The following is a 26501-nucleotide window of genomic DNA, read 5'->3' on the forward strand; positions in this document are numbered from 1 at the left end:
CCGAGTCCCTGCTACATACACATTCAGAAGAAGCCTACAAAACGGGACAAAACGAGCACTGCTGGTCGGGCTAACCGACCTGTATGGCTTATAGGTAATGGCGGTCCAGTAAGGAATTAATTCCATTAACACGCTAACTGGTACATTGGATGAATACCTTACCGTTGATTAACTTGTTACCTACGTATTTAACTACTATACCTCTTGGGTGCCACCACGCTGGGCACAGATGTGAAACACAGAACTCGCCTGCATGTGCATGGAGCTCACGCTCTCGGGCGGAAGAGACTGCACACAAACGATGATAATCAACACTAAATACTTGTGGATCGTGGTGATCAAAGAAAAGATAGAGTGCACATTCAATGACTCCATCATACAGTTGGCAAAAGGAAGCAAGATAATGGCAATTTGGAAGAAAATGGAAAACCCAGAGAATTTGTGAGTGATGGGTGAAATCGGCCAGCCGCGGAAACAGCTGGCCGCCCTGGGAAGCTCTGCTACGGGTCCAGCACCCTTGTCGTTTCTGGATTATCCAGCGCAGTTACCGCGAGGACGGTGACTTTCTCAGAAGTTCTGCTGCCTCACACCCAGAATCTGACTGCTTCTTGCTCTGGCTTTTTCTGCCCTGCTGTGGCCTCCATCAGCTGAATCAGGAAGGCTGGTTACTGCAGCATCACTGGTCTCCCTGCCTCTGCCCTTGCAGCTTCTCCAGGCCGACTTCCACCCTGGAGCCAGCATTCCCGCTGACAAAGAATGTCTCCTTGACAGGCTTCAGTCGGGCCCCTCCGAGCCCCGGCCTCCTGACTCTGCCCCCAAAGAGCCCAATTTAAGGAGAATCCTGCCAAGTCGGAGTAGCCAGAATTCCTCACCTGATATCTGCTCACCCCCGGTTCCGATGGGGTTCCCTGTGCCCCACTCTCCTCCAGGTGAGGTCTGATCACCCGCTCGCCTGCAGCAAGAATCCTGTAAGGTGGGCTTGGCCAGAATCCCTGAGCCCTGATGTTTCCCCTTGGAGATTTTCCATCCACGACCCCACCCTGCTCCCGGGCTGGAACCCCTGCTTGTCCTTGTGCGTTCACAGTTGAGCCTGGTCCCTCTCCCCCTGGAACACCCATTGCAGTGGTGGCCACACCCACCGTGATGGCTCTGGACAAAGTCGGCCTGACCCTTCTAATCAGGGTCATGGGTGACTTTTCTCCTTAAGGCTGTTAAGACATGAATTAGATGACTTCACCTGTCTGCTCACACCGCTGGCTCCCTCTGTCCCCCAAAGTAACGCGGCAATGGATTTATGATCATGTGGATGGCGGGGCCCCGCTAACCTGCCCTCCCACCCAACCCATCGCCTCTCGCCTCTCTGATGACCTTTCCTCTCCTGGCGACTTATTCCAGCCTCACCGGACCCTGCTTCTCCCGTGACTCTGCAGCGCACCCTGCTTCCTGCCAGGAACTCAGACATCCTCTCGCCAACACCTGTGCCTGGCTGTCACCTTCCCGGGAAGCCCACCCTGACCAGGCCACTTCACCTGCAACCCCCTCCCCAAGCCACCCACATACCCACACTCGCAGGCCTACCAGACCCCCAGACTCGGATCATTTTTCCCCATGGCACTTCCCGCCTCTAACATGTGATGCCCTTCACTCATTTATTACTGATTAGTTATCATGTGAATGGTGTGTCTTCCTCTGTTGGAGACTAAGAACCACGAGGCCTGGGATTTCTGTCTGTTTTGTTCATTATGTTTCTAAAGCACCTAAGCGGTGCCTGAAACCTCACAGGAGCTTGGTCAGTATCTGCTTGACGGGAAATGAACAGACGCCCTGAACTGGACTGGGCAGTGCCAGCCTGGATGGGCCATGGCCATCCCTCCCTGGCCTGGGAGAGTCTGGATGCAGCAAACACACAGCAAAGCAGGAGTGAGCCTGAAGTGTTGCTGCCCGGACCTCTGCGGATGCAGGCCTCAGGGTGTCTCCAGCCCTGGACACTTTGGTTTTATCAGTCAGCACATTCTCCAGTTTGCTTGAGCCTTTCACTTTCGGAGCTAAAGATCCTGGAGCAGACATGACCTCCAAGCAGTGATGTGTAAACGGATGGCTGAATTGCTAAAGAAAGACCCGATTTCAGTGACATTTACCAGCCACAGCATATCATTAACTACAAACAACGTTTTGCAATAATTTTGAACCCACAAGAAGTTCCAAGAATATTGCAGAATGTTTCCATACACCTTCCCCCACCTCTCCTTAATGTTCACATCTTACATAATTGTAGTATAATTAGAAACACCAGGCAATTGGAACTTATTAGAATTTGACCAGTTTTCCCATGAGTGATCTTTTCATGGTCCAGGATCCATCCCAGGAATCCAGGCTGTGTTTGGTCTTCCTGGCTCCTGAATCTCCTCCAACCTGTGACGATTCCCCTGTCCACCCTTGTCTGTCATGACGGATGCTTTGGAAGAGTGTTCGTCACTTATTATGTAACTATCCCCTCACTTGGGTTGTGGACTTTTTCCATCATCAGGTGTAGGTGATGCATCTCTGGTGAGAACCCCTCAGAAGTGATGTGCTTCTCTGTGCGCCATATCCAGGGTGTATGATGTCTTTGCATCTCAGAGGGTCGATGTCAACCCTAATTACCTGGTTAGGTGGGGCAGGGTCCTTCTGGTTCTCCACTGTGACATTTCTATTGTTCCCTTGATAACTAATACACGTCTTATAGGCAGATATTTTGAGGCCAAGCAGACATGAGCCTTCGCTCACCCATCGGTCACTCTTGCTGCATCATTTAGCATGGCGGCACTGGCCCAGATGTGATTTTCTTTCCCCCAATCGTCCTATGTTAAAAATTCTACTGCAAGAAAGCACTATCCTGCTTCTCCATCATTTATTTATTCAGTGCTTTGCAAATATCAGTATGGACTCATGAGCGCTTCTTTTGTGGATGACAATCCAATACTTTTATTATTTCTTCTGTGGCTCAAACTGTCCTAGTTTTGGCCACTGGGGCTCCTTCAGGTTAGTCTGTGTCTTTCTGACATGTCCACACCGTGCCCACCCCTCCACCAGGCCCAGAAGGCAGAGAGAGTGGGCAGTCGGTAGGTAGGCAGCACCGGGTCTGGGAGGTCGGGTCTCTCACCTGGTCACCAGGACTGCGGGGGCCACTCCTCTCTGCCACTGTAGACTCAATGTGTCCAGGCTGGACTCAGCACCTTCCCGATGTCTGCTCCTCCTGCCGGTCTCCCCCTCTCACTGAATCACACCCCCAGCCCCGCCCAAGTCGCAGCCTTGGGGGTTCGCCTGTGCCTGCTCCTGTGTCCGGCTCTGTCCCTAACATGCGTACCTCCCAACACATTTTCTCCAACCCGACTGCCATCACTAAGGCAGCCCCTGACAAGTCATCTGGATTTCCTGATCGACACCTAATTGTGTCCACCCAGACAGACCGATCTCTCTAGAATAGAAATCTGCTAGCCTCCTTGAAATCTTCAGTGGCTCTGTATGACCTTTAGGAACAATTTTGTAAGAGAATTATTAGCCTCACAAAGGAGATGAGTGGGACACAAAGTTACAGTAAAAATTACCTCTAATAACCACACATAATTGGCCCCAGCTAAAACTTCCTTATAAGCAATTCCATCCATCAAATATTATTAAGCACCTACTCTGTGTCAGGATAACGAAGACGTGTTCTGTGCTCTCAGGAGACTTAGAGGGAAGTCTGGTAACGGAGACCATGTCAAATAAATAAATTCCATGTCAGCTGGTGTGTGCAGAGGATGGGGCATGTGGGGAGAACACATTCTGTTCTACCCTGCAATAGCTGCCTTTGTTCCAGTATTTTCCCTATTAGCACCTGAGATTAAATACCACTGCAGCAGTTAAATATGTATTTCTATTTTTCTCACTCCATTATATTTTCTGACTCTTGATTTTATAGGTTAAATATGTGATTACCTACCACTGTATAAAATAAGAGGTACATGCTACTTAAGAAGATAGAGTTCTTTTACTATTGCAATGTTTAATAACAAATGCTGAATTTAATAACTATTTGATACTCACTGTACAAACGTAAGAATCAATAGTAGAATCTACTATCCTGTTGTGATAGGAGATAATCACTAAATGTACCTCCATTTGAAATAAAAATAAGAGTGTAACTGTACCACAAAGAGATCATAAATGGGGTCCCAGTCAGCTAGCAATGTTTGTTGAACATTCACTGGATGACAATTACAGGGATAATAAAAAGAAATGAGTGTACATTGTCATTCGAAGAGGTCATAATTTAATCAAGAAGTAGAGTAAAACACAGAAGATAAAAAAGAAGAATTATGACATCAAATGTGCAGGAAAATGACAGATGGAAAACTCTCAGTATGGGAACTCTGCAATAGTTGAAAGTCACCCGATATTGGGAGGGGGCCCGATGCTGGGAGGGGCATCTGTGCTGGGAAAGCCCTTGACTGTCTGGACCAGGGGGATGTTGGAGGCTCCTTTTCCAAGTACTCCTTGTGGTGTTGGACTTAGAAGTGATTTTAGAGAGACTCCAGGTAAGTAACCCTCAAATGCTCATCCCGTTCACTCCATCAAGGAAGAGGTTCCCTGGTGACAACACCAAGCTGCAACTACTCCCAATGACACACATCTCTCCACCAGCATCTCTTACTGTAAGTCTCATGTAACATGAGCCTTGGAGACACAAAATGTGGGAATACTACTGGGAATAAATTTCATTTTATGGCTTTAAAATCCACATAAAATTATAATTCCACTTGCAGCAGAAAAGTCTAATAAAGTCACTGAGCATAAATTTATTACTATTGTCACTTTACAACACAAGGAAAATTCATTTTAAATGCAGTGTTATTATTGGAGAGACAGTAATTACAGGTTACGAGGGCGCTTAGAAGACAATACAACTGATTTTCAATATCTTTTCTTATTTTAACATTAATATATGCTTTTGGAAAAAGTTTTAAAATATTAAAAAAAAATACAATTCAGCTACAAATCCACCACCCAAAGATAACCATTACTAATATTTTAGTGCCTTCCTATTTTATTTTTTTGGCTGTGCCACTGGTTTTCAGGATCTTAGTTCCCTTACCAGGGATTGAACCTGGTCCAATGGCAGTGAAATCGTGAAGTCCTAACCACTGGAGTGCCAGGGAATTCCCTAGTGACTTCCTGTATTAGTTTTCCACTGCTGTGTCTGATGGTTCATTTTATGTATCAACTTGGCTACACTGTGGGACCCAGATATTTGGTCAAACAGTATTCTACATAGTGCCGTGATGGTATTTTTTTTTTTTAGCTGCCATTAATATTTAAATTGGTGAACTTTGAGTAAGCAGATTGCCCTCCATTATATGGGTGGGCCTCGTCTAATCAGTTGAAAGTCTTAAGAGGAAGGACTGACCTCCTTGGGAAGAGAAATTGTGCCTCCAGACTGTCTTCAGACTCGAGCTACAGCCTAAATTCTTCCTTGGGCCTCTAGCCTGCCAGGTTGCCCTGCAGAATTTGGACTTGCCAGCCTGCAAAATCACAGGAGCCAGTTCCTTACAGTTAATCTCTCTGTCTCTGTCTGTCTACACACACACACACACACACACACACACACAAACACACACACACACACACACACACCCTATGTTTCTGGAGAACCCTGACTAATACACTGCATAACACATTACCATAAATTCACTGGCTTAAGGCAACACTCAAGGGTTAGCTCACATCATAACTGTAGGTCACAGTCTGGCCCAGCATGACCGGGTTCTCTGCTCACGGTATCACAGACGGACACCAAGGCTCCAGCCAGACTGAGTTCTCACTGGAGGCTCTGGGAAGAATTAACATAAGTGTTTTTTTGGATATATACTGCCAAATTTCGCAATAAAAGAGATTTTAAAAACACTTTTAACCATGATAAAATGATCATTTCAAAAGCAGTTTAGTTCATCGAAACCTCACTTTTTAAACTCTGTGAAAATGATTTCTGTCATTTAAAATTAACTGTTTAGTTTTAGGTGCCTAGTTAATATCCTGGCAATCTGTACATTTATTCATTTATTTACTTGATATCTTATTTACACACCCAGCCCTTAACATACACTTACTTACTGGATGACCAAATAAATGGGGAATGCATATATTAAGTATCATACACCAAGGAAGACAATGATTTCCATAGAATAAATCAACTTTACTACATTTGGGAGAATTGCATATAATGTGACTTATTAAAAGTCACTGCTGCTTCAGGTTTACTATTCGGCTTAATTTTATTTAATTTTGCACCCAAATCTTACAGATTTGCCTCTCTTTGCTCTAATCTCTTTATTCAGTGCATTCTCTGGAAACAGTCAGTGCTTTGACAGCCACTGGCTTCTGGTTTATTAACAGAAAGCCCTGTCTGACCTCTCACAAGTGCTCAGCTGATCCATCTGTGTGTCACTGTTAGACGTTTGAAGTCCACAGAGGTAAAGACAGTGACTTGTGTTTAAAGAGTGATTGCTTTCAACACTCTTCACTGTTCAAGTGTGACAAATTCTTTGTCCATTATGCTATCTGAACTCTGGCAGTTCAGCATGAGGTGAACTGAGGAAACATCCTCAGCTCTGTGCAGGAAAGCACATGTCACACTTAGATGAATGGGAGCAAAAAGGCCAAAAGTAGCTCTGTGGTAGACTGAAGAGTGAGTAAATGCGTATGCAGCTGTGAGAGTGATCAGGAATGACGACTTTTGGGAGAATCGAGAGCTCATACAATGAGAAATGGGAAAACAATGGAAAAAAGAACAATATTTTATCTGTTTCTCTAAAATCAAGTTCCCTGCCCAAAGGGCTGGAAAGGAAAGGTGGTCAGTATTAAAAACTCTACACAATACTTAAGTTTCAAAAAGTAATTAAAAGGAAGAAAAATAGTTACTAGTGGCTACATTTATCCTAGTAAGTTGATCTTTCCTTCATTTAATTCATTCAAACACTTGATCATGGTGAAAATCAAAACAAAATGGCAGACTATCCAGAAAGTAGTGACAACAAAAGAATCACCTATCAGGGTATGTGTGAGGCAGGTATAGGTACACCCTTAGGAATATTCATAGTCTTAAACACTTTCACTACTAAATAAGCATTCAGCTGAAGAATGAGAGAAATAACAAATTAGATCTAAGGAAATACAAAGAAAAAATTAACAATAAGAGCATAAATTACTGAATTAGAAAACAAGAAAACAGTAGAGAATAATAACTCAACACAGAGCTGATTCCACAGTCTGAGAATCAAAAGCTGAGGATTTACTAGAGAAACAATCAAAATAAATGAAGAGGTGTGACGGTGAGATCCTGGTGACATCCATGAATAGAGATAGAAAAAGGCCACAGTGCTGAGCGGGTCCACCTTCCTTCACAGACAGACACCTGCCGAGTCTGCAAAGCCTGCAGTGGGATTGCTTCTCCGGTGGGTGGAGACCTGAGGGGCACAGCGCCAGGTGCCATCCCTGTCCCTTGGTCCCTACCTCCTGTTCAGTCTCTGATGAGAGACATTTTCAGCTACCTGGGAAGCCAGGAGGTCGCACTCTTCAGAGCTGCAAATACACACTCGTGGTGCTGGCAACAGCTTTAACGTGACCTGGCACAGAAGAAACCCCCCTGGTTTCCTCCAGCTGAAATGGAGGGTGTGGAAGTCACCAGACCAGGGGTAATAGTGGAAACTGTGAAAGAGAATACTTCTCCATGGAGCATATGGTTCCTTATTGGTTGAAGATTTGCACGTTTAAGGCGTGTGATATTTTCAAGGAGGCTAGCATCTGGTCCTTTTGGGACTAATTATTAGAGAGTTTAAGGAGTTGAGTGAATGTGAATGGGCTTTCACACATCTTTTCAACTTATAATTTTTATTTTTAGAAACTAAAAATGATGATTTTACTGGTGCCCTTAATAGCAGTTCACTTATTAAGTTGATTAACAATGATCCCTGACTAGGGATTCATAAGAAGTCAGTTTTCTTCATTCATTCAGTGTGTATGGGGCCCGTATAAAATGCCACACAGTGAAGATACGATGGCTGTTATAGACAGGACGTCTCTCTGTCAGGGAAAGCAGACACGCGTACGGTAGAGGCAAGGGCAGAGGACTCGGGAAGCGCCTGGCGGGGCACTGACTCAGGAAGACCCCCAGGAGGAGGGAACCCTGAGCGGGTACGGAAGGGTGAACAGGAGCGCGGAAGCGTGAGCCGATGGTGCAGTCAGGAGACAGCAGGGAGTTGAGCGGGGCTGGAAGGCAGATTGCCAGGAGCCTCGGGCAGGGTGAGAAGAAAGGCTTGCCAGGCTGCGAGGGGCTGGCGGGTGACGGATCTGCCCTGGGGCTCCGCCAGGGGCCCTGGGTGCGAGGATGCTCCGAAACGGGACGCTGACGGGAGACGAGCCTGTGATACCCTGGGCCTGGGGTCGGTACGTGAGAGATGCCAGGAGCTGGGGGGTTGCCAAATTCAAAAGGGAGCCCCACATCAGGAAAGAGCAGAAGAGTCAAGATTGATGGCCCTAGAAGTGGGGAAAGTGGCCTTGCGGGACGCTCAGTGAGCCGTTCTAGACGGATCCTGCACGCCCTGTGCCCTTCGGGATTTCTCGGGTTGACCCCACTGTGGTCCCGAAGCAGACCTGACCCCTCCCCAGCAGCCAAGGGGCACGACCAGTTGCTACCCGCCAGTGAATTCCAGGAGAGTCACAGGGCAGGTGTCTAGGTCATCGAGATGACCAAGTCAGTGTACGTCTGGAGAAAAGGAAGCTCCCTTCTCCCAGAGCAGGTGAGGAGCCAGAGGGACCGTCTGAGCCCATCTTCCCACCTCTTCTCCGGCGCTCACCTCCGAGCCGGGGTTCTCTCCTGTGACTTGTTCGATCTCTTCTCCAACCAGCGGCCAAGGGGCATGTCTTATGTTGCCTGATGTGAACCAGCAAAAAGGGGGTGAGGCTGCAGTGCTCTCCCCTCCTCCTGTCCCGGATTAATGTTTATGCCTCGCCACAGAGGAGCTGCCTGCACACACCCCATTTTACCGCCTTCTGTTTTTGATTTTGCAGGATTGGGTTTTCCAGTTCTGGTTCAGTTGCCCACTGTCAGCATCCCTCCCTTTCCACACAGCTCTGGGCATGGTGGCAGGCGCATGGTCCTGCATCACAACGCAGATATGGAACTGTCCTTTTCTGCACAGCCCCAGATGTCTGTCTGTCCTCGTATTATCCCATATTTGTGCCTGAAGAACTTCCTTTAATATTTCTCCTAGTACAGGTCTGTTGGCAATGTTTTCCTCTGCTTTTGTTTTTGTGAAAAAGTCTTTATTTCACTTTCATTTTTGAAAGATATTTTCTCTAAGTCTAGAATTCTGGGGTAGTAGGTTTCTCTTTTAATACTTTAAAGATGTTACTTCATTATTTTCTGGCTTGAATACTTTATGACAAAAAGTCTGTGAAAATTTTTTGTTCCTCTGTATGTAATGTGTCTTTAATTTTTCTCCAGCTTTCTTTAAGATTGTCTCTTTATCCTTGGTTTCCGGTAGTTTGAAAATGATGTGTGTATACGTGTGGCTTTTGTTTTGTTTCTGGTACTTATCTTTCTTGAGATTTTTCTGAGATTCTTCAATCTGTGATTTAATGTCTTTTGCTATTTTTATGAATTCTTGGGCGTTATGTCTTCAAATGTTTCTTCTATTGACTGCTTCCCCTTCTCTTTTCCTTCCAGGATTCCGGCGTGTTGGACAGTTTGATATTTTCCCACAGTTCTTGAATGCTCGTTTCCACTTTTTATTTCTTACATTTTTTTCTTTGCGTTTCAGTTTGGTGACTTCTGTGGACCTTATCTTCAAGCGCACTCATTATCACTCAGTTATGCTGAGTCTGCTGAGGTGCTCAGCAGCAAAATTCCTTACTTCTAACACCATGATTTTCATCTGTAGTATTTCTAGCCGCCTCTTTCTTCTAATTTTTCTCTCTCTGCCAACTTCCCTTCTGTGTATGTAAGTAGTCCACGTTTTCCCTTAGATCCTTTGGCATTAATTTGTTATTTTTAGGTTCTCTCTGATAGTTCTATCATCGGTTATCTCTAAATCTCTTCTTGGCTGCTCTGTTTTTTGAGAGTGGGTTTTATTTTCTTTTATTGTGTCTTCTAAGTTCTGTTATTTCTGAATAGATGGCACATTTGCATAAATGAAGGTTAACACTATATACAGAAAAGGGACATACTGAGATGTCCTGGTCCCAGCCCTATTGCACATACTTCCTCTTCACTCCCTAGAGGTAAACACTTTTATTAATTTCTGTTTATTCTTCTATTGTTTCTTTATGTAATATAAACTGATATGAGTCTTAATCTTATCTTCCCATTTTATTATAGAAAAGTGGCAGCTATATAATAATGTCCTATGCTTTGCTTTTTAAAGGTGATGTAACCTGGATCGCTCCAAATCGGTACATAGAAATCTTCCTCATTTTTTATAGCTGCCTAATATTCTATTAATAATATTCTACTATTTTAATACTTGTATACCTATTATTCAATCAGCACTATAGTGGTGAACTTTGGATGGTTTTAAACTTTTGCTATTACTGATCATGTTGCAATGAACAACATTTTACTTGTGTCACTGCTTACAGGTGTATCCAGAGGCTAGACTGTCCCAAGTGGGACCCAAGGCCTACTGATGGGCATGTAGGCAATTTACAATTTCTTACAGTGATATACAATGAAACTGTGCACATCACTACATTTTTGCACATGTTTGCATGCTTTACAGCAATTTCTTTAGAATAAGATTTTAGATTTTTAGTTTCAAGTGGAATGCTAAAACACTCTCTACAAGTTTCAATTATTGATAAGGTATGTAAACAGTCTTTTTAAAAAATTAAATTAAACTAAATTTATTTTTGGCTGCATTGGTTCTTCGTTGCTGTGTGCGGGCTTTCTCTAGTTGCAGTACGCGGGCTTCTCATTGAGGTGGCTTCTCTTGTTGAGGAGCATGGGCTCTAGGTGCGTGGGCTTCAGTAGTTGTGGCACCTGGGCTCAGTAGTTGTGGCTCGCAAGGCTCTAGAGCGCAGGCTCAGTAGTTGTGGCACACGGGCTTAGTTGCTCCGCAGCATGTGGGATCTTCCCAGACCAGGGCTCGAACCCGTGTCCCCTGCATCGGCAGGCGGATTCTTAACTATTGCGCCACCAGGGAAGTGCCGTAAACAGTCTTTTCTGGCCTTTGTCCATTTTTATAGCTACAGTGCCCACTTTTTCCTTACTGATTTGTAAGGCATCTCTTTGTATTAAGAGTATGAAAATGTGTCACCTGTATTATGGAACATTTTCCCAGGTTTTTATGATTGTTTTACTTTGGTGACAGTACTTTTAGTTTGTTGATTTGTCTGTTGGCTTTTACCATGAATACGTTTTTAGTTTTATGAATTAAAATCTGTCAATGTCTTGTAGTTTCTCACTGTGGAATAAGGTTTGGATATGCCTTCTCCAACCCAAGATTGTAAAATATTCATATACACACATTCATGTATATATATACACATATACATACACATGTATATACACATACATGTATACACACATGTATATATATACACACACACACATACCTGTATATACTCACACATACAAATATGATTCTTATGCTTATATCTGTAACCCACCTGAGTTTATCTTTACATATAAAGTAGTTCTTAAAATAAGCTCTCCTTTCTCTATAAATTTAAAATGCTACCTTCTTGAGAGAATGACTCAGAGATGTTCACAATTATTAGAGCTTTGACTTCTCAATTCAGCTAAGCAGAAAAATATACCCCAAAGCCCCCAAATTAAGTTAGTTGGTCTACCTTTCATAATTATAAAAAGTGAATTCTCCAGATACTAATACATAAGTTAATTTAAAAATCCAGTAAATTAGATTCAGTAGCATCTTCAAATTTGCACTTCATTTAAAATAATTCTGAATGGTGTCTGCCTATGGGCAGGGTCTGACCCACAGAGAGACAGGGTCTGTCCCCGGCCTGGGGGTCTGAATTTCCTGATCAGTCAACACAACTGTTGAGAATTCTGAGCAGTAAGACAGCTGTGACAGGTCTTTGCATGTCTGTTTTTGTTTCATTTTTCTTTCGAGAGTGAAAAAACTTTCTGTCTCCTTGCGCTCTATAGATAACACAGCAAGGTGAAAGCGAAAATCCTTATATGTGTAATAAGGACATGCACTCAATTATTAATGAGAAGACTGACTTTTTTCTCGGTTTAACAGCAGGAAGACAAGACAGTGTTCAACAGAATCACTGTTCCCAGAGGTCAAGCATTTCGAGTACGTGCGGCCTTCACAGAAGGGGTTTTATATTATATGGCTCAAAAGGGCTGGTGACAGGCAACTAAACACCCAATCTCCTTTCAGGTCTTAGCCGGGCAGATTGAAGAAGGGCTGCTGGGAAAGTCCATTTTATACCGGTGTTTACTGTGACTTGGGAGGCTCGTAAAATTCCTAAGGTTTCAGTGTGCCCATATGATAATTCAACGATAAGAACATAAATCCATCAATCCAACAAATTAAAACTAAAGTATAATTACTAGGTTCATCTGGCTATTTTATCTGAATTCTTAAATACCATTATGAATGTGAATAGAATTAATTGTGCATACTGAGAATAAAACCTAAAGGAGGTTGGCAGACACTAATTCTTATGTTTATCACTTGACTCTTAAACCGTTCTGTCAGTCAGCTCCTGCTGGTGAAGTTCTGTGGTGTCAGAGGGAAAACATTCAGTGCACTGTTAAATCTGATGGCTTTCAGTCATATTTTAAACACAGCTTTAAAACTACCACTTCCTTTCCCTCAGAGATCATGCTGGTCCCCAGGCACACGATCCTGCTATTTGGGTGAAATACTTTCCTTGGACGTGGGATTAAAAGAACTTTTCATTTCAAACCCCTGGCCCCTTACGTGGCCTTCAGTACCTTGTTCCTCTGACTCAGGGTTCTGTTCCATAAAATGGGCACAGTTTTTATTTCCCTGGGTAAAGAGTTGAGTTTTCATGATGCCATTTAGGACGGAAATAAGTGAAATTATATCGAAACCTATAAAATTCTAAGATGTGCTAAGATCCTAACAGGCAATAATAACAACTTACTTGATATACCTCCCAGTAACATATTTTAAAGAGAAATTTCATATGTTAACACAAAGAGCAACTTGTTATGGGAGTTTCACGGACTTTGCAAATTAGCAGAGGAGTCCTGCAGCGCATGGTGTCGTCTGGACATGTCACAGAGAGCTGCCCCCTCCCCTTCACATCTCCACTGCAGTGTCAGATTTGGGGGAAAAGAATAATTCACACATGTGTAGGGAGAATTTAGCACAGTGCCTGGCACGTGTCGGAGGGATGAACGGAGTGATAAATACAGAATAACGGGAAGAAGGGTCCAACCAAGGGCTTATCTCTGCAGACAGAGTGGGCAGTGTTTGCAAGGCCAATGTAGACGTAAGTGAGCTGAGAACAGCAGCAGGTGTTAGGCAGCATATTCTATTCATTTCCCCCCAAGCTTCCTGAGCTATGAAGTGCAGTGGGTGTGCTGGGGTTAGAAGCCTCTGTGGATGAACCCCCAGCTCCATTTCCACACGCGGATGGTGAACGGTTACACTGTCCGGTGGTCTTGCCTCTCCATCACTCTCTTGGGTTTCTGGGGGAATTTTTACGATGTTAGGTAATGATGTGGGTTTTACAAATGTAAACTCCTAACAATATCTTCTGAACATCGTCAGCATTGGCGCCTGGTACAGATGCGGGGAGGGATGAGAGGCAGGTGCTGACCGCTGAAGAAGAAGGGAATCGTGGTCCCGCGGGGAGAGGTCAAGGGCTGGGGACAGGGGTCCAGGGAGCACGACCAGTCTGGGGTCAGCAGGCAGGGAGGAGGGACCTTGTCAATAGGAAAACGAAGTGCGTAATTCTTAAAAGGACTGATCCCTGCTCACAGTTCAAACACTGCCTGCTTTTATTTCTTTTTCATGGTTTGCTTTCAATGTGCACAATCATGAAATGAATCACAAACTTTTAAAATGAGGAGTTAAGTCGGTGGCCCTACCCAGAGGATCAGAACCCCAAGACCTGCTAAGCACAACTGCTGCCTGGGGGGGCGTGGGGTTTTCAGATAACCCAGAGTTCTCAGATGTGTCTTCAGGCACCCCCAAATCAAGCTGGGGAGACTGATGCCTGGTCCAGCCCTCGACAGCTGGGTGCCTGGGTCAGGTGATGCCTTTGGCTCCCCACCCCTAACCCCTCACTTCTTAAGTTCCCAGCACAACCTTCCACTGACAACCTCTTCCAACGGTCTGCTTTCTTTGCTTACACGCCCCCCTCCCGGTTTTCCCTCTGTGAGCTCCACAGGGCGAGCCTCTGGCTTGGCTCCTGGGCACTGATTCACAAACCTCCCCTGACCACCTTCTCTGTGTAAGGCAGCGCCTTACCTTAGGGGACCCGTAAGGAAGGAGACAGACGTCGCCGCCTGCCTCACCCGTTCCTGCCTGGTATCCCCAACACAATTGCTGAGGGATTTAAGTGAACGAGGTCATCAAGGTACCGTTCACGTTTGTCAAATGTAGGATACGGTTCAACTCAAAATTCTAATTTTTCATCCTGTGAGGTAACATTTAACGGATGACTGGATTTATCAGGAGAAATCACACCATTGTTTCACATGTCGCCATGTGCACGGGGCACGGGTGGGGGATGACACAAGGGTGACACCCTGGTCACAGCCCCATCCTCTCACTGCGTCACAGGAACAACTCTGGATGCAACACTGGCAAAGCACTGAGCTGCCGTTTCACCCTCTTGTTGAACCTTCACACCAGAGAAGCCACAGCTCGTGGTGGGAAAAGCAGACAGTTCTTTGCACTTAACATCCAGACTTAGCTGGAAGGACCAAAAACACACAAGGTGACTGCTAAGAATTACAGTCATATTTTCATAGTTCAAATGAATAGCCGAGTTCCTAGTTTCCTCCGTTTATATTTTGGAAATTAGTTACATTTATCAACAATGTGTCTTTGCATGCACCCCTATGTTCATTGCAGCACTATTCACAATAGCCAAAACATGGGAACAACCTAAATGTCCATCGACAGATGAGTGGATAAAGAAGATGTGGTACATATATACAATGGAATACTACTGAGCCATAAAAAAGAATGAAATAATGCCATTTACAGCAACATGGATGGACCTAGAGACTATCGTACTACGTGAAGTAAGTCAGAGAAAGACAAATACCATATGATATCACTTACATGTGGAATCTAAAATACGGCACAAATGAACCTATCTGTGAAACAGAAACAGACTAACAGATATAGAGATCAGACTTGTGGTTGCCAAGGGGGAGGGAGAGGGATGGAGTGGGATATAAACTGGATAAACAACAAGGTCCTACTTTATAGCACAGGGAACTATATCCAGTCTCCTGGGATAAAACATAATGGAAAAGAATATCAATAAAGAATGTCTATATGTGTATAACTGAGTCATTTTGCTGTACAGCAGAGACTGGCACCACATTGTAAGTCACCTATACTTCAATTAAAGAAAAAACAAAAAAAAACCCTGATGTATTTTTGGACAAATATATAAAGCATATGCTATGATATTTGTAAAATTAATCCAGTTCCTGCCCCTACCCTGCAAAAACTTTGTTGCCTACATGTGCACTTGTAAAGTTATAGTAAACAAAAAATTCCCCATTGTGGTTTTCACACACACACACACACACACACACACACTCACACACTCACACAAATGTGCTCCTGATAAATAGCTGGAATGATCTGAGAAGACACGGATCGGTCATCGGCTATGATAGGTGCTTGAAAATTAATATTTGACATAGAAACTGCCCAAGTGTATTTCCTTAATTACTATGCAATGAGTAAATAACCGAAGGTCTGATTGTTTTTTTTTAAGGACTTGAAAATTGATGGCCACTGAGTCTAATATTTTCAACCCAGGACTTTTTCTAGGGTTTTTTGACAAGTGGCCGCGGTTAGTGTGAGAAGAGCCCTGGGCTGGGGTGAGGGAGGCGCACGGGGGGCTTACGTTTGGAGGTCTCCCAGCGGCCTCTGTCCGATGGACTTGAGCAGGGGCTCCGGCCGGAGGGCCAACTTGGGGGACATTTTGGGGCTGGAGTCCGACTCCCCGCTTTCCTCGTCACCCATGGCTTTGATGTAACTCCCGCTCCTCATCCTCCTGCAGGGAATCTCCTCGTCTTTGCCCCCAGTGGGGTACCCTCCCCACTCGTCCTGGGGCACCTAGGAGAGAACAGACAGGGCGTGCGTCAGCCTTGGCGTGAGAATTCCGTTACTGCCTCTTTGGGGACAAATCCTCTGAGCTCGTGAAGACACAGCTCGTTATGGTCACTTAGCATTGAAAGTCAGACGCTTCTTAGGGGTCTGTCATTCAAATCCCAAAAGGACATTAATATACAATTATTGTTTTCTCCCCTGTAATAAAAGTAATAAACGTTATGGGAAAAGTGAGACAACGTTAGAAACGTAGAAAGAAAAACCCATTTGTAGTCTCAGCACCTGGAAAACAGCACCACTAACATTTCGATTTATTTCCTTCTGGTAGGAAAGCAGTTGAAACTTGAGAAAACTGGAAGAAGAGGTCTCCAGTGTGGAGAAGAAGACAGAAGAGGAAGAAGGAAACCAGGAGGAGGAGGCCCTGCTGCGTGGTGAGAGCTGACAGGGGTGCACCCCACAGTTGGGTCGTGGCCCACACGCCAGGGCCCTGCACGCCCGGGAAGCACACTGCGCTGGGTTGGGACTCGGACCCCGAACGCTGTCCACGGCCTGGGTCCCAGCAGAGCGACGCCCCCTCAGCGCTTCTGTGTCACTCCTGGGGTGCATGGGCTACGCCGCGAAGAGGATGAAGCAGGCCTGCACTCCGTGTCCCCCCCCCCCCCCCCCCCATCTAGGAAACCCGGCGTCCTCACACAGCACACACAAGTCACAGGGTGTCTACACCGCACGCGCCTGCCCCGTGCAGCTCACGCTCCACCGGCCGTGACCCTTACAAAGACCCAAACCACGCCCAGCAGCGGCCGAGGGTAGAGGGTGCACGATTCCACACATGCCCGCACCGTCACGCGGAGTTCCACAGTCCAAGGACCTAACACACGTGCTCTCCGTGCTGCAGGACGGGATCTCCCAGAGCGCTCTTCACCGAGACAGAGGACGTTGCCAGTCTGTCCTGACAGTCTTCAGAGGCAGGGTTCTTCCTATGGTGACTATTCAGAGACTCACGGACACTCCTTAGATCATCCTAAGAGGAGTCCCGCCATTTTTCCAGGGTTTAAAAAAAATTTTATTGAAGTCTAGTTGATTTACAATGCTGTGTTAATTTCTTCTGTACAGCAAAGTGACTCAGTTACATACGTATATATTTTTTTCATATTCTTCTCCCTTATGGTCTATCACAGGAGATTGAATATAGGTTCCCTGTGCTATACAGTAGGACCTTGTTGTGTATCCATCCTGTATATAATAGTTTGCACCTGCTAACCCCAAGATCCCAATCCACCCCTCCCCCAGCCCCCCTTCGCAACCACAGTCTGTTCTCTGTGTCTGTGAGTCTGTTTCTGCTTCGTAGATATGTCCCTTTGTCATCTTTCCAGTTTTGATGGCGCCAGTGGGCCCATTTGTCACCATCCCCGCCAGGGACGCACATGCCTGGCTGGAAAGGCAGAGTTTTCAGCTGAAGGCACCTTCTCTCCATTTTCTTAAAACACATCTTCAGACATCTCGCATGTTACAGCCCAGGAGGGGAAACCGGGGATGGGACAGCATGTACCTTCTGCGGTTCCGGCCAAGACAAGCAGGGACGGGGCGGCCCCTCACTGAGAGGCGAGCGGGTGGGCATCAAGCCCCTCCAGGCCCCGTGCTGACACGTCGTGGGTCCTGCCTGCAGTTTGTGTTTTAAAACAGCTCCCCCTCCGCCCACCCCGAGCTGGCTTAGGTCCACGGGAAGCGTGTGGAGACTTCGCAGCCACACACAGCAAGAGGAGGGGGCTTAGCGGGGTGGAGATTCCAGGTCCTCAGTGGACCCTGACCCCCCAGGGCTGCGTGGCCCCGGGGGATCCGCAGCCGAGTCCCTGCAGCTGCAGAGCACGGGCCGTGTGGGTGGCGTTTCCAAGCTCCTTGTCGCCGGGTGCTGAGTGCCTGTCTCCAGGGGGTTTCAGAGGACAGTGACCCTGGGGAGTGGTCCAGAGCGGGCGGGCGGGCACGAGGCTACAGACGGCAGTGCAGAACCGCCAGAGACACGGCGGGAGGAGAGAAAGGCCCGGTGACAGAGCAAGAAATCAGCCCCCGGGGAAACAGGCGTAGATTTACGCACATAGAAGGTATCTCCTGACGCTCAGGATGTGGGGCACGAGGAAGAAATGACTAAGGAAGAAGGAAGACTGAGCTTCTCTGGGCATTTAGATCCTCATCCGTGGGTTTTCTTACCAAAAGTCAGTTTTCCACCATCAGAACAAATTGCCAGGATGGAGACAGATGTGGGCACAGACATTTCCACGCCATTTCACGCCAGGTGGTAATGTGGGTCCAACCTTTACGGCCACATATCAGAAGACTTCAGACTGTGGGCGCCTCTGACCCAGCAATGTCCCCAGGCAACAGGGTTCACGCCACGGAGTGTGAACCATTCATTAGGGTCAAAGGAGGAAAACTGATAATATCTGATGGGGTGGTGGGAAATACTTACTACAAGCATGCCATAGATACTGTGCAGAAGAACTGATATTTAGCCGAGGAAGGGTGTTCATGGGCGGGAGCATTTTTAGAGTATGCACTCCGTGTTCTTATACTTTAAAGACAGATATGCCTGCAACATGCATAGACACGTAGCCGGAAGGATGTGGAATCATCCCTGGGAGATAGTGACTCCGGGTTTCTCAATGATTTTTCTTTATACTAATGTCTTCTAAATTTTCTACATGGACCATATATCTTGCTAGTGTAATAAAAAGTAAACTTTAGAAAATTTAGTCCCGAATGACAGTACATTTCAGTAGGGAGGCAGGCATAAAAGAAAGTGAATTATGGTTTAATTAGGGCTACAGAAGCAGGTGTGGAGGGAAAACAGGGAAGCAGTCAGTGGAAGCTGTGGACAGAGGGGAAATGATCTGGGAAGGCTTCCTGGAGGAGGGGTCTGGGCTCTAACTTCCTGGGATTTGAGCAGCAGGCAGAAGAGAGAGGCACACAAAGGCCCAGGAAGGAGAAGGCCGGGGTTCCGCTATGGGCCGGGCGCTCCAGGGAGGGAGGCTGGAGACGGCAGGAGACAGATGGAGAGGAGCCGGGAAAGATGCGTCCCCACTGGCAGCTTTATGGAGTTTTTGTGAATTAAAAACATGTTTCCGTAAAAAAAACAAAGATTTTTTTCCCCAGCAGCTTGTGAATTAACTAACAAATGAGAGCAGCTTGTATTTTTTTGTTTCTGATGTAAGCCGCCAATTTCGCAGGCTCTGACAGGAGAGATTTCAATACAGAAGGAGTGTAAACCAGAGTCAAGCGTGGGCTCTGAATACTGCTTCCAAAGCACATGTCTCCAGACTATCAAAAGAACAAGGGGGTGACACGAAAATGCCACCGTGCCTGAGTCAATAACTCTTTCTTGGGTGTATTACAGTGTCAAAAACCTGCAACGGCAGGTAAGAGTGGCCAGGGCTGGCCCCAAAACAACAAGTGTTTTAATGAACGAACAAATGAACTTCCTTCCACAGTGACAACGAACTTCCTTCCTCTGCAAATCCATGCGTGATCTTTGCTGCATTTAGCGATAATTATTAATTTAGTTCCCACTTGCATAGAGTGATATTTATGATGTCTAAATAGGCATTTTCCTAAGGTTGAGTTGAGTGTGCAGTTCAGTGTCTCCTGCTTCTTGCTTGAAGGAAACTTCAGCGCGGCAGATTAAAATGTCCTTTCTTCCTTTCAAGCAGCAAGGCACAGGTGACAAGGGCCAGGGTTTTGTAATAATATTCTCTTTCAGGTGTTGAAACCAAGGAAGAAAATGCCATCAAACGCTGTGTGTCCCTGTAGGGAAATGTCTTCTCCATTCATTCCAAAAAGTTTTTTGTTTTGTTTTAAATGCGTGCCAGGCACGCTCGCCACTGGGAATATAATTGAGAGCAAGACAGCTGGGCTTCTCAGTTCCAGGTTGTTACAGTAAACAACAGCGGTTCCAAGTGGGGACACCCTCTAGGGCCACCCAAGACACCCATCGGGGGCAGCCGTGACTGCCATATACTTGGTGGGCACGACCAGCATCCCGGGGGCCAGAGATGCTCGTTCTCAGGAAAGCACGACACAATCCCACCCCATGAAGAACTGGTTTGTGTGCTGTATGCTTTTCTGTCTATAATGACCTGAGCCTTGAATCTAACTCTCCTTTGTATGTAAACTAAAGTTTTTTTGCTTTTTTCGTTTTTCGTTTGCATGGTTTTAACGAACAGTGGATTTTTCAGGAATGCAACTAACCATATAAATCAGGGCAAGAGAGAACTTTGTTTGGTGTGATACTTCACCAAGAACTGTTTACCGTTGCCGATAATCCCACCTGGTGGGTGAATCTGCTGGTGGTGCGTGAATCATTACTATTCCCTCCACGGGTCTAAATTATTGTGTCTTCATCCAGAAACAAGCTTCCGAATACTTCCTTCTGTACGTGTTTGCCATGTGCCCAGACATTCTTATATTAAAATTCATGTTCTTAGTTAAAAGTGACCCTCCTTTTATTTCTCTGTTTTATTAGCGTTTGGGCACATTATACACGTAAACAAACCTATACAGTTGACCCGTGAACAATGCAGGTGTTGGGGTGCTGACCCGCCATGCAGCCAAAAATCCGAGTATCACTTGTAGTCAGTCCTCCGCATGCTCGGCTCCGCATCTGAGCCGTCAACCAGCCGTGGATCATGTAGCGCTGAGTGTTTACTACTGAAAAATGCCACCTACAAGTGGACCCACGCAGCTCCAACCTGTGTTGTTCAAGGGTCAAATCTATACTCAGAATAGCACGTGTAGGTCGGTTACACATGAATTTCATTTTAATTTTTATTTATTTATTTATTTATTTATTTTTGGCTGTGTTGGGTCTTCGTTTCTGTGCAAGGGCTTTCTCTAGCTGCGGCAAGCGGGGGCCACTCTTCATCGCGGTGCGCGGGCCTCTCACTATCGCGGCCTCTCTTCTTGTGGAGCACAGGCTCCAGATGCGCAGGCTCAGCAGTTGTGGCTCACGGGCCTAGTTGCTCCGCGGCATGTGGGATCTTCCCAGACCAGGGCTCGAACCCGTGTCCCCTGCATTGGCAGGCAGATTCTCAACCACTGCGCCACCAGGGAAGCCTGAATTTCATTTTAGAATAGTCCAGGAGACACCATGAAATATTTGCTATAAACAGGATACTTGGTTTGACATGTTTAGGAGCCATGGTTACGGGCAGGAAAGTTGTTTAAACAACTGCACAATGGGTATAAATGCATGGACTTTGGAGAGGGCGTGGTTTAGCTATCAACAAGCCTCATAGGACCTGAGAAGGCGTCTCATAAGAAGGCGTCTCACATGTTCCAGAACCACCACGTACAAAAACAACTTTCCGAGGTTACCAACTTAAACAAGGGATCAAGGTTAGCGTTACCCCTGATATGACATATAAACATCATGTACCCCTTGATATGATGTACTGAATAGGACACAATATCACTTCTGGGTATTCTTGCCAAAAATGCATAACTTTAATCATGAAAACATCTGAGAAACCCAAACTGAGGGACATTCTACAGAATAACTGTTATTCTTCAATAGCGTCAAGGTCATAAAGGCAAGGAAAGATTGGGGACCCATCATGTATTGGAGATTAAGGAGACACAATAACTAAAAGATTGTGGGAACAGAAAGAGGACATCGGGGAAAACTGGTGCAATTCAAATGAGATCTGTTTTTAAGTTACTAATATTATAACGTTGTTAATTTCCTGATTTTGACAACTGTGCTATGGTGATCTAAGTTGTTAACACAGGAGAAATGGGGTGAAGCGTATACCTCAGTTTTCTTTTCTATTATTGCAACTTTTATGTAAATCTAAAATTATATCAAAATAAAAAGGAAAAAATTAAAAAAAAAAAAAAAAAGACGGCGTCTCATAAGAAGGCTTCCCAGCTGAGCTCGGACACCTGGGAGGTGGGTGGGTGGTGCTGGGAGGGGTGCTGAGGGTGGGGAGTCAGGGCCCGGGAGGAGGTGCAGGCGGAGGGGGGCCCTGCCCCCAGCCCAGGGGAGTCGGCTTCTGATGAGCCCAAGTCCACCTAGTTCTAACCCTCATGCTCTTGGGACGACCCCAGTGGTTCTCAGCTGGCGGTTAATTCTGTCTCCCGGGGACACTTGGTGACGTCGGAGACAAGTCTGGTCATCTTCAAGCTGGGGGGACTGCCTCCTGGCCGCTGGAGGCTTGAGGCCAGCGATGCCGCTCACCATCTTGCCCCGACCCCCGTGCACAAGAGAGAACCGCCAGCCCGAGTGTCAGCTCTCCTTTGATTTCTACCGTGCACATTCACAGTCACACACAGACCTCGTCCTTCTTAACTGGTAAATGTAGATAGAGTAGAATATTCACCCACACAATATTATAGGTTTATATAATGACTGATGATTTTCCAAGCGCCTTTCTTACACTGTGTTGAGTCTCACCACAAAGGCTGATATGTATGAGATCAATGAGGCAGAAAGGTTGACCGGGCTCACGGCTGGCAAATACCCGAACCCCAGCATCCTTCAGTGAAGAATTTATCTCAACAACATTTCCCAAATGCCTGTCACAGGCCTGAGACCATACGAGGGACTAAACATGATGCACTGAACGGGGCGTGGCCTCCTGGAGGTAATCCTGTGTGCTGGTCACCCATTAGTCCTCTGTCGGCACCGTCCATATGTGCCGGGCACTGTCCACATGTGCTGGGCAACGTCCATATGTGCTGGTCACTCTCCTACGTGCTGGGCACCGTCCATATGTGCTGGTCATGCTCCCCATGCCCTCTCCTGTCCCCTCTGGTCCCCGGTATCCTCCCCCCACCCCCTGCTCTGTGCCCTGACACTGAGGGAGCCTCTCGCCAGCCCGGGTCCCTTAGCCTCCGGTTCTGGTTGGCTCTGCCGAGGGCTGCACTGCGGGGGCGGTGGGGAGGGTGCGGAGCGCCTTCCAGAGCTCTCTCCAGCTTCGGGCCCACAGTCTGGCAGGAGCTGCCTCAACCAGGTCTCCGAATGCTGGGGGTCCTGCCTCCACGGGCCCCCTCTCTCCGGACCCTGCCCACAGGCCTAGGACGGTAATGGTTTCCCCTGTGCTCTGGGAATGGCTCCTTTCAAACCCTTCCCAGGGATTGCCACTGCTCTCCAGGACCCACCCGTCCACTGTCACGAAAGAACAGAGAAGGCAAAATGCCCCACGATGTGAGCGTGTCTTAGGTGCTGATGAAATCGGCCAAGACGTGCACGTGGAAACACAAGAGATCGATTGTGAGAAGCGCCCGGAAGCGGGACGAGGGTTTCCATGGGGACTCCGGGGGAAGGGACCCGCCACCTCAGCAGGTTTGGGGAGTAACCCAACCCACAGAGGGGCCAGAGAAATCTCCTAGTGGCCACGATGCCAGCCATTCCCGGCGGGGACAGCCCCGGGGCTCCGGGGGGCTGGGAACCGGGTGAAACAATTAAGCTTCTGAGAAGCTTGTCAGAATTACTGGTTTTCTGGAGTTGGATGGTCTTCATGAGCCCTAATTCCAACCATCCTGAAGAGTCACGAATCCTGTGAGAGCAGAAGGGGCTGGGGGCTCACCCATCCTCCTGATCACCCGATTCCAGAACCACCCAGACGCCTCCAGTGCCTGGAAAGACGCTTGCTTTGTTGAACCGACATCTGAGTATCTTTTCACTGCTTCCAGGTGTCCTGCGGCATCACAGGACAAACGAGCCTCCTCGTTCCTTCATTCGGGGCTTTATTACGAGTCCGACCCCACCAGACGCCGGAATAATGCGGTGATGGGGGTGCGGAGTCCTGTCGGGGAGACAGATCGTAGACCAGCGAGCAGAGCAATGCAGGCGGAGGGAGGGACGGGGGCGCGAGACACACTCTGGACAGATGGGGCGGCCACTTCAGCCAGGGTGTGGGAGGTGGTCAGCCTCAGAGCTCAGCTCTTAGTCAGAAGTCAGCTTTCACTTCTGATCGCGTGGAAGCACACGTCCAGGGCTCTGGAAGCCTCAGGCCCCTTGAAGTGCTTACTGCAGAAACGAGAAGAGGCCCCCTTTGGTAGAGGTGGATGGTTTCTCTAAAGCACAAACAGAACCCACTGAACGAATGTCGTTGGGAAATGCAGCGTTTGTAGGATGTACTTCTGTGCGCACGCCGGTACTTCATCGACTTTATGACCCGGCTTCCGCTCTGGGATGCAGGATGCTCACGACTTACGGAGCGTTTGGAGCCCTTTCCCGCGAAGGACGGTGGGGCAGGCTCGGTGCCCGGGTCTGGGGGCATGCGGACCTCAGCGGGATGGAGCTTGGGAGTGGGGCTGAAATACTTGGCAAGTGTGGGAAGATTTTCACGCTTCACAGTGGCTCTCCCTGCTCCACGGTCCTTCCGCTCCTCCCCTCTGGCGGCTCCCTGGAGTCGTGTCATGTTGGGACGGGGACTCTTCCTGCGTTAAACACCAAACAAGATGCTGCCTTTGGAACAGCAGCATTATTAGCACAGACACTGGGGTAAGACCCCCAGTCGCCAGGAGAGACCTTGCGAGTCTGGACCACCAGTCGGGCAGAGACAATCAAGAGAGGAAGGAGGAAGGGAGAGTGAAGGAGGCCTGCGGAGAGGCCAGGAGGCCCGGACGGGAGAAGGGGGTACCGAGCTGGTGCTGGCCCCGGGCTACGTGCCGCTGGAGTGCGATGTGATGGGGGCCAAGGCCTGTGTTCCTGGCATGTTCTCACGTGTCCCCGCCGTGTTCTCTAGACGACGCAGTTGCCCTCACCTGTCCTCCCGTTAGGGCCAGGCGGGCACCTCCTACCTTCGTGTCCCTAGAACCCAGGGCAGCACATGACAAGGGGGCCACCTGTTCCCTGAGCTAAGCCCCCGCAGGTCACCCGCCCAATTTACGTGACATTCATTAACACTCTGACCTTAGACGCTTTGTCTGCTGATGGAGAAACTACCCAAACAAGCTCTTTCAAAGAATAAAAAGGACCATAATTTTCTTTCAATTCTGCCTATTGTCTGCTTTGACCTACTTGAAAACATAAAAACTCTTGCTCTAATGTTAACTATGTATTCTGTACAAACCAAAGGTGAAAGTGAAAAGCAATCCTTTTGTTCAGCTCCAAATGTCTCAGCTTTTGGTGGAAAAAGAAAAGCGTATGAGCATTTATTTCTCCCTTCTGTTCTTCTAAATCTTATTCCTACGGTCGCATCTACAGACAAATTCTTCCAGTGCCCCTACCTTCTGGCTGTGAAATAAGATCTGCGCTGGTGAGGATCCAGAGAGCTGTATCCTTCCCCAGAAAGCGTAATGCAATCAGCGTGGGGAAGCCCTGTAGCAGAAGGTCCTGGAAGTCCTGGCCCAACAGGACAAAGGAACCTGGGAAGGAAGTGGAGATCGCGATGCTCCTGGTCTCAAATCTCTCCCCCGTGATCCAGCGGGGGCCCTCCGGGAAGGACGCGGCTGGCTCCCTTCCGGGAAGGAGCGGGAGGGAGGGGGGCTTGGTGGGAACCCGTCTCCTGAGTGAGCGCCTCACCCGCGTCTCTCTGGGGCCCCATGGCGCCGCCCTGCCTGCGATGTGGCCCTCACCACGGGCGACCGTGGTCCAGATTGCTCTGAGGCTGCATCGTGAGTGGACTCCAGCCAGTGTCCCTTCACGAGGACCACGCGGCTGGCTCTACGACTGCCCACTCCGCGTGAGGCTCTGGGGGGTTTGCGGGCCTGCATGATGTTATTTAACACCAGGGGTTGTTCCACCGAATCACAACTTTTCACCAGGATCCAGTCACTTGTCATTTCTCACACATTATCACATAAGGACAAATGTTCCGAAGTCTGGAAACCGGGTTTTGCTGGAGCCACGGCTGGAGGGACGACCCTCTCGCTCCACCGGGCGAGGTCCTTAGTGACCCTCACGTGAGCAGTGAGGGACCACGGGCGGGGGTGCTGATGGTGGAGGCCCGACCACCGCCTGACAAACACGAGGGCCCGAGAGGCGGCTGTGTGACCCCTTGAGACCCCACAGTTGGAGCCCAGACTGCGGGGAACGTCAGACAAATGGGTTCCTAACCACCGCCCAAAATAAAATCCCTGGGCAGGACAGTGGAGGCAAGAGAGAGCAAAGAGAAGGAGACAGAGGAGAAACCAACAGATTTTTCATGGACATGGCACCCCACCCCGTGCAGGCCCCTG

At 47.5% G+C, this 26501-nt stretch overlaps 1 protein-coding gene across 10 annotated transcripts in view; it reads right to left on the minus strand.

The window, feature by feature from the left end:
* The window catches only part of DLGAP2 (DLG associated protein 2), a 726244-nt gene that overhangs the window by 66184 nt on the left and 633559 nt on the right, over nt 1-26501 (minus strand). For all 10 annotated transcript variants that reach the window (XM_059909837.1, XM_059909832.1, XM_059909834.1 and 7 more), the window contains one exon: nt 16120-16331. In XM_059909837.1, the coding sequence (XP_059765820.1) occupies nt 16120-16331 (212 nt within the window). The remainder of the gene's footprint in view (nt 1-16119; nt 16332-26501) is intronic.

The sequence above is a fragment of the Balaenoptera ricei genome, chromosome 21, assembly GCF_028023285.1.
Source record: "Balaenoptera ricei isolate mBalRic1 chromosome 21, mBalRic1.hap2, whole genome shotgun sequence".
In the NCBI taxonomy this organism is placed as follows: Eukaryota; Metazoa; Chordata; class Mammalia; order Artiodactyla; family Balaenopteridae; genus Balaenoptera; species Balaenoptera ricei.